Raw genomic sequence first — 8,378 nt, 5'->3', positions numbered from 1 at the left:
AGATAGGTCAGAGCTGGAGTTGGGTTGAACCTGTGAGTGAAAATTGTGCTTAAACAATAGGCTGATATTTTTAGAGACAGAAGCCGGATCTCCATTAGGGAACCTATTAGGGAACCGAAGACACTAAACTAAATCCATAGACTTGAGAGCAGGGAACCAGGGGAGGAGCAAGTGAGGCTCAGGGGAGGAGGGGGCTGGGCGAGAGCGCGTCCCGCTGCGTGGACGCAGAGTGGCTGAGTGTTGGATCAGCTGGGTTGGAATCCGGGTTGAGAAGGAGTGGAAAAACGCTGAGCTGACATTACAGTGACTGCAAGTGTGTTCACGCAAAATAGTTCGCCCAAGCGATAACATAAAACATGAACTATTTTATTAGTTACATAAGGTGGATTTATAAATGGACAGCTGGAGAGCTGCTGGGGGAACGCAAGTGGGAACCCCAAAGGAGCTGCGCTGCCCTCAGGAGCGCGCTGCCCTGTCAGCCTTCATCCGGGCTCTGATCTGGCTCATGGCCCCCACCACACTTCACGGCCCAGTGACTCAAACGCATCAACCCAGCAGACCACAATATCGAGCTGAGAGTCGTCTCCATCAGCTATGATACTGTCACATGAAAATAGGCTGATTTCCATCGTGGATGAGGGCTGGGTTCTGTGACCCAGAATGGGGAGAAACTGTGGCGTCGATTTTGTTGAACTGACTTAATGAAAAACACCATTCACTACTTGCTGCTTAGAAAATTCCGTCTTAATGAACTTCTTTCAATTCCAAATTGTAACAATTGACACAAAATACACTGTTAAACGGTATTCTCAACAACTGTAGAAAAATAGACGTGTTAGGGGCGGTCTCAGAAAAGTTCAGCAGGAGCATCGAACTTTAAAGATTCAGAGGCTCACGTTACAAAAAACAAGATTTGGTTCAAGTTCTTTCTCCAAGTACACGGACACCAAAGACAGTGAAAACAGGGAGCCCTCTCACAGACACGGAACCACTCGTGCTCCTGGCCAAGGTGTTGTCAGGCCCTCTGTTCCGCTCCGTTCCATTGTGCTAAAGGGACAGGCAAGAAGTGAACAGGCCCGAGCTGCTCTTCCAATCAGACAGCAAGGTGGGGGTTGTCCCTGACACCTTAGTCACGGATTGAAAGGCCCGGGGAGTCTTCAAGAGCTAAATTAGCAGAGGTCTCACAGCCCCGATTTCGTCTTGCTTTGTGCTACCCAGGCCCTGCCCTGCAACCCTGGCGAGGCTGCAGAGTGAGCACCCGAAGCCAAGAGTGTGCCCTTCGTAAGGCCACAGTGAGGTCAGGCACGGGACCTCCCCCACAGCCTCGCAGGAAGCGCACCAGGTGGCGTCCTCCTCGACCACCACCCCCTCCCTAGAGGGTGCGCGATGGAGAAGCGGATCAACGCATACTGAATGCGAAAAACATGACATGTCGGCCCCTGGTTTGTTTTCCATCAAGCCAGGGCAAGAAGCAGCTGTCCTGATGCAAGACCCCGATGTCACACGGAGGAGCCACTCGCCTCGTCTCCCAGGCAATCGCTCTCTGGTAGACGAGGTCCCCGGACTGTGGCGAAGCCTGTGTAGTCCGGACGGGGGTGGCTGGAGGAACAGGGAGGCAGCGCGCTGCATCTCTTTGACCTCCGTGGTGCAGAGCCTCAAACCGAGCACAGCTGTGGGCGCTGAAAATAAACTGGATCCATTCAATGAATATTGATGATGGGCGACTGTGTTCAAGAACAAGCGGTTTCTAAATGCGAAATGAACATGTAAGATCTGTTACAGTGCAAAATCTCCACCTGCCCCTCCGTTGTGTCCAAGATTCTCTTCCTTTCCTATTTTTTTTTTCCATTTTAGAATTTAGATTTTTCAGTTCAAAATACCCCTCCCTTTCTCCCTCCCATCCTCCCTTCATCTTCCTCCCCTCCCCTCTTTTTCTACACCTGTCTTTGCAGATTAAAATGAATTAAGGCTGCAGTGTTTTGTTTGTCCTTGTTAGCATGACAGACACTTTGGATTTGATTTCTCACGGGTGGCATACCCCCGCAGAGATTTCTTAGATAGTCACCCTCATCGTTGACCGCATCTTTGAATACTGAACCCGGATCGGATCGTTTCGTGAGTGAAGCATAGAGAAGTCACAATGCGAGAAACGCTTGATGGATGAGCCCCCAGGGACAGGCAGGACGTCCTCATCAGAGCTCCAGCGGGAGTGAGCGGTCCCTGGTGACCATCTGCGGCACCCACCACGTGCCTTTAGACCCCATCCATCGTCTGCTCACTCACCACGTCTCATCTTAACAGTCTGCGGTTTCTCATGGTCACGGGTGGAACAGCTGGAGACCCAGTGGCTGCGCAGAAAAGTCTCCTCAACTATGAAACCACAAAGGGCGAGAGCGTGCGTGAGGAGCGTCAACGCATCACCAGTGCCATGCAAGAGAGTGTGTTCCCCCAGGACACAGCGAGGCCCCTGTTAGACTTGGCAAGCATTTCATTGGCCGTCAGCATCTTGGTGGCGGGTCTTGCCACCTATTGGCTCTCCCAATGCCCCCAGCCCTATGGCTTGTTAGATTGGATGAGAGGATTGGCGAGGGCACAGTGTGGTGCCCGAGGGGCCTCCAGTCTGGGACCTGGAACTTGGCCGTGCAATAAAGGACCAGCAGTCGATGGATGGAAGTAATCTGGGAGGCACAGACATCAGAACAGAAATGCCTACTCTACATTGGGGATTTTTTTTTGGTGTTTGTTAGTTTTTGCTTATTTCTACAGTTATAGATCTAAGCCTACATTAATGATACATCTATGTACATTATTTAGAAGTTCTGTTCTACAGTCCTTTTGTACATGCTGGCTACTAGGTGCAAAAAAGAAAAGGACAGCATGAGGCATGTGTATATACAGTGGCTCGTGTCTGCTCTCCTGGGTCCCGTAACTGCAGCGCCCGCCTGGGACAAGCACCTGGCCCGTGGTAGAAGTAGCGTGTTCGGGTTTAGGGCGTGGAGGGCTCCACGCCATGAATAGGTCGGCCCTGGAGACCTAACTTGCCGCCTCCCCGCCAGCATCGTTGACGCGCTCTCGTGAGTGGTCTGTTATTGTCCAACCCACGCAGGTCCATAGCTTAAATCTGTAGGGGTGGGATGCGGTGTTTTGGGGAAGAGCCCAGGCCTGGGCCACAGAGCGTCGCACCTCAACCAAATCCGTGTCTACCTCGTCGATCTAAATAACTGAGAGGGGGCAGGTAGATATTTTACACCTTGAAGATTTGTTGTGTGGTGATGTCAAAATCAAATAGAAATAAGTAAAGAACAAAGTGAGAGAGACAGAAGAAGGAGCGAATGCGAGACCGGGAGAGGCTGCGCCGGGGCGCGCGCCCGCAAGGCCACTACACTTTGGATTCATTCTCTAGGTTTGCCACATCACCGTTCCTCTCCGTCTGCTCCTCCAGCTCCTTTTCCTCCCCCTCAGTCTCCAGTTCCGCGTGCTGGTTGAGTTTGCTGGACACAGACCAGCTCAGGGGCAGCTCTGCCCTGCTGGCCAACTCGGCCAGCTCTTTGGCACTCAGGGAGGGGGTGCTCGTCTCGTAGGTCTCGTGGAAGCTGTTGTAGTCGACTTCGTAGAACCCGTCCTCCAGCGTCAGGACAGGCGTGAAGCGGTAGCCCCACAGGATCTCACTGGTGATGTAGGAGCTCCGGGCCTGGCAGGTCATCCCTGCGGAGAGGAGGGGCGGCGTTAGGAGGTGTGAGCTGGGGAGGGAGGGGGCTGTTCACACTGACACCTGCACAGGGACCGCCACCAACGAGAGGTCACTCACACCGTAGACACGCGCCCCTGGTGGAGTCCCAGGGACCAACGGCAAACTCCTGGCTCCCCTGAAGCGTGCCTGCACACAGCGCACATGCACATCTGTGGCTATGCCACCTCCGCTCTTTGCCCTGGAAGAACCCTGACGTCCTGACTCTGGCTACCCACTGCTTGGAGAAGCTTCCCCCGAGGTCTGATGGGATTTGAGTGCTTCGGCCACAGACTCGGGCTGAAGTCTGGCTTGTGGGGCTGCACGCAGGCTGCCCATGAGCTGGAGGTCACGGACTGGTGCTCGCTTGCCTCCCACGTAGGCCATGAGTATGGTCCCTTTGGGCCGAAAGGGATACCTACCTGGATTTGCATTTCCCTAGGCCCAGTGGGCATCGTAGCTCAGGTCATGCAATAGCGTTTGACTTCGATGCCTTTTTCTCCTGCTTAGACATGGGAAGCCCTTTTGCTAATTTGCACAAAGTCATGTGAGCTCCAGGCGGGCCTGGCGTGGGAGCAGCTTCCTTTGAAATGCGACATGTCAGCATGCGCGGAGCCCCACTCATCTCCTTAGAAAAGAAAGCGAGGTGGCAGACGCGGCCTGGGGTGTGGGCAACGCCAGTGAGGTTCCTCCGGAAGCCAGAGAGCACCCTTGGAAGAATTCCCAGGAAACAGAGCGTCCATGGCATCATTCATTCAGGCGAGGGGGCAGTGTCCAGGCCCGCGATGCTTTAGCGGTCCATGGAACTATTTTAATTCCTTTTAAGGTCAGAACAAAAAAGAGCTTTTAGAAGAAACCGCGTCTCACTTGTTGAACACTATATTTAGTGGAGTAATAAGCCCGTGATTATAAAGTAAATTGAAAGTACGTCATTGCAAAAATTAAAAGAAAAAAGACAGAAAGGAAGGAAGAAGGAGGGAGGGAACAAGCCTTGTGTTCTTAGAATTGTATCTTTGAAATACGTGAGATCTGTTCTCGTTATCTTAATAAAAATATTGGGCATAAAAATAAAATTCCAAAAAGAATCATGTACACATTGAAATGTCTAGGTACTGATTCTCAACATCAGTTGTGAAAAAAAAAATAGTCCTCTTCGTACCAACGCAGTTGCGAAATACAATTTAAAGAAAATTGTCAAAAATGGAGTATGGGGTCCACAGAGGCAAAACTACTGGGGACTCACGAAACTCCTGTGTGGGCCCCGGTCACTCACTCATAGAGCAGCCAGCTGGCCGAACCGTCAGTCAGTCAGTCATCTGCTAGGACAGCCAGTACTATGCTGTGCACCTGCTCTGTGCTGAACGTGGGCGGGGCTGGGGACGAGGATGCAGCGGGCTGCTTCCACAGCAGGGCTCAGAGCTACTGAATGTTCCCGCACTGGGGCTCTTGCTCCTGGTCTGGAAGGGGGAAGCTGGGTGCCAGGGATTGAAGCGATGGGCTCCGCGGCAGGTGTCAGAGCCTGAGCCATCCCCAGTCCTCACTCCACACTCGTGCGCGTCTTCCTGGCCTCAGAACCGGAGTGGCATGCTTGTTCAGCGCTGCCCTGGCTGGCCCGCAGGAAGTCTACCTACGCCTCCGTAGTTCAGGCTTCCACAATTTGAAAAGAACACCTTGGCTTCGCCTTATTTTTCTTTTTCTAGTGATGCTTCTCTTCCGACTTACTCCTTACCTGTGCTGGGGAGTGGTGGGGTAGATGCCAGGGCAGAGGGAGGTGGGCACAGATTGAAGCACAACTAGGAGGCCGGGGGTAAAGGTGACAAAATATCTTTGTTGGGAGTGGGTGCTGCTGCCGGGTGCTGCTGCAGATACCCACACCCGCGCTAGATTCCCAGGGTTTGAGTCCCAGCTCCACTTCCAGAGCTCGCTGACGTGCAGCCTGGGAAGCAGCAGCTGGCGGCTCAGGTCTGTGGCTCCCTGACACCTCCACGGGAGACTTGGATGGGATTCTTGGCTTCTAGCTTCAGCCTGGTCCAGCCCCGGCTGCTGTGGGCATTTGGAGAGTGAATCAGCAGATGGGCGATCTCTGTCTGTCTCTGTCTCTTGCTTTTCAAACAAAGCATTTACAAATCTCTTTTGGAGAAAGAAGTATGTTCTTATGGTAAGGGGACTAGAAAGTGGAGAAGGCAGGTGTGTAGCCCAGACGTCCACATGTGAACATCCACAGAGGGTCCTCTGGATTCTCGGGGACATGTGGAAGTTTTTCTTTTTATTTATTTATTTGACAGGCAGAGTGGACAGTGAGAGAGAGAGACAGAGAGAAAGGTCTTCCTTTGCCGTTGGTTCACCCTCCAATGGCCGCCGCGGCCGGCGCACCGCGCTGATCCGATGACAGGAGCCAGGTGCTTCTCCTGGTCTCCCATGGGGTGCAGGGCCCAAGCACTTGGGCCATCCTCCACTGCACTCCCTGGCCTCAGCAGACAGCTGGCCTGGAAGAAGGGCAACCGGGACAGAATCCGGCGCCCCAACTGGGACTAGAACCCGGTGTGCAGGCACCGCAGGCGGAGGATTAGCCCAGTGAGCCGCGGCGCCGGCCTTTGTGGAAGTTTTTCAAAGCCGCCCATGGATGTCCTTTCTCAGTTTGTCCTTCTGTCTTTTTAGTTAGCCTGCTGTTTTCTCCAGCGTTCTCACTGCCATGGGCAGCAGCCGTATTACACAGTCATTGCTGATTGTTCTTGGCAATCAAACAACATAAAAAAAATGCCTCCAGCACTTTTATTTCTGGCTGTGTAAATAATCAAACATAACTAGAAATGAAAAACCATTATGAAAACCAAAACCTGAATGAAGATTTTATAGTACATGGGAGTTATCAGGAGAGAGACGCGGTATAGACGTGTGAAGGGACTACAAAGGTCGACACCGGGAACAGTGGAATGAGATGTCTGAGAACCCGGTCCTCCGCAAAAGCGGTGCGCACTGGCGGAGGGGGCGCGAGGAGTCCTTCCAGAACGCTGGACGTGAGCCCCAGAGCGTTTGCTCAAGGAGAATGGCTGAATCTCACTAAGATCCCAAGCTTCCACTTTGCGGTCTTTTACCCCTCCCCAGTTCTTCATTGGCCTTGCCAACCAGCAGCTGGCAGCCACCGGAGCTGAAATCATGGTGAAAGCCAGTGGTGTGGCAGCCACCGGAGGAGCCGGGACTGGCTTGCAGCTCGTTGAAGTCCGTGGCGGAGTCCCCACTGTTTCACGTGCTGGGCTGTTTCCCAGAAATCCGCACGTGCACGGCTTGTCTTTGTCTGAGCTTGCCCAGTGTAAATGGCCGTTTTTCTCTCTTTCTTCTAAAGATTTATTTCATTAATTTGAAAAGTGGGAGGAAGGGAGAGAGAGAGAGCGCAAAGCCTGGAGTCTGGAACTCCATCCGGGTCTCCCACGTGGGTGGCAGGGGCCCAAGCACTTGGGCCATCTTCTGCAGGGAACTGGATTGGTAGTGGAGCAGCCGGGACTCGAACTGGTGCTCTGATGTGAGATGCTGGCATTACAGGTGGCGGCTTAATCAGCGGTGCCACAGTGCCAGTCACAACAGCCGTTTTCATGGGCACTTTTCTAAAACCAGTAGCGGCTGGTGCCACGGCTCTACTAGGCTAATCCTCTGCCTGTGGTGCCAGCACACCGGGTTCTAGTCCCGGTCAGGGCACCAGATTCTGTCCCGGTTGCCCCTCTTCCAGGCCAGCTCTCTGCTGTGGCCTGGGAGTGCAGGGGCCCTGCACCCGCATGGGAGACTGGGAGAGGCACCTGACTCCTGGCTTTGGATCAACGCAGTGCACTGGCCGCAGCACACCGGCTGCGGCGGCCATTAGAGGGTGAACCAACAGCAAAGGAAGACCTTTCTCTCTGTCTCTCTCTCACTGTCCACTCTGCCTGTCAAAAAAAAAAAAAAAAAGAATAAAAAATAAAAATAAAACCAGTAGCGTTTGTTTTATGTTGTAACCGCCTGGGGCAGTGATAACAGTTGAGGAAAATAGCAGGCTAATACAGAAACAAGAAGAGAAGCCGGAGGGGGGAAAGGTGCCCCAAGGGGTTTTGAAAAGCCCGTGTGGGCATGCAGGGGCGCACACGCCCAAGAACGCTCGAGAAGCCCTGACTCCCGCTCTGAAGATGCGAGGCTCTGTGCCCCGGGACGCGAAGGTGAGGACAGCTGTCAAGTGCCTGGCTGAGAGTTGGAGACGCACCTCACCGTGCACAGACACCTCGCAGACACTGGGGGAGCTCGCCTCCAGGCTTTCGCAGCAAGCTCTGTCCAATGGTTGGCTGAGCAGAGACTTCCGTGGTCACGCCCCGAGAGGAGCATGGACCTTCAGAATGAACTTGGGAAAGTCACAAACAGCAGCCGCCGCGCCAAACCTCGGTGAGGGCGGAATGATCAGATTTTCACAGATGCCCGGTTATAGAAGGGGGCTTCAGAAAGTTCATGGGAATCGCGTATGATGAAAAACTACGCACGATTCAAAAATATGTGCAACAAAATACACTTTATCTTTTCATTTCACATCCATGGGCTTTTCGAAGTACCCTTATATTACTTAAAAAGTCAGTTTGCCGCAGAAATTTATGAGACAGGCAAAGAAACGAGAAACTATGGTGCCTACGTGGGA

General features: G+C 53.0%; 1 protein-coding gene across 2 annotated transcripts in view; it reads right to left on the bottom strand.

The window, feature by feature from the left end:
- Positions 1-350: 350 nt before the first annotated feature.
- Positions 351-8,378, bottom strand: part of KCNJ6 (potassium inwardly rectifying channel subfamily J member 6) — a 260,723-nt gene continuing 252,695 nt past the window's right edge. For both annotated transcript variants that reach the window (XM_008274882.4, XM_070073153.1), the window contains exon 4: positions 351-3,705. In XM_008274882.4, the coding sequence (XP_008273104.1) occupies positions 3,380-3,705 (326 nt within the window). In that variant the 3' untranslated portion in view covers positions 351-3,379. The remainder of the gene's footprint in view (positions 3,706-8,378) is intronic.

This window comes from Oryctolagus cuniculus, chromosome 4, assembly GCF_964237555.1.
Source record: "Oryctolagus cuniculus chromosome 4, mOryCun1.1, whole genome shotgun sequence".
Lineage (NCBI taxonomy): Eukaryota > Metazoa > Chordata > Mammalia > Lagomorpha > Leporidae > Oryctolagus > Oryctolagus cuniculus.
Note: the sequence above shows the minus strand (reverse complement) of the source record. Positions and strands in the feature narration are given on the sequence as shown.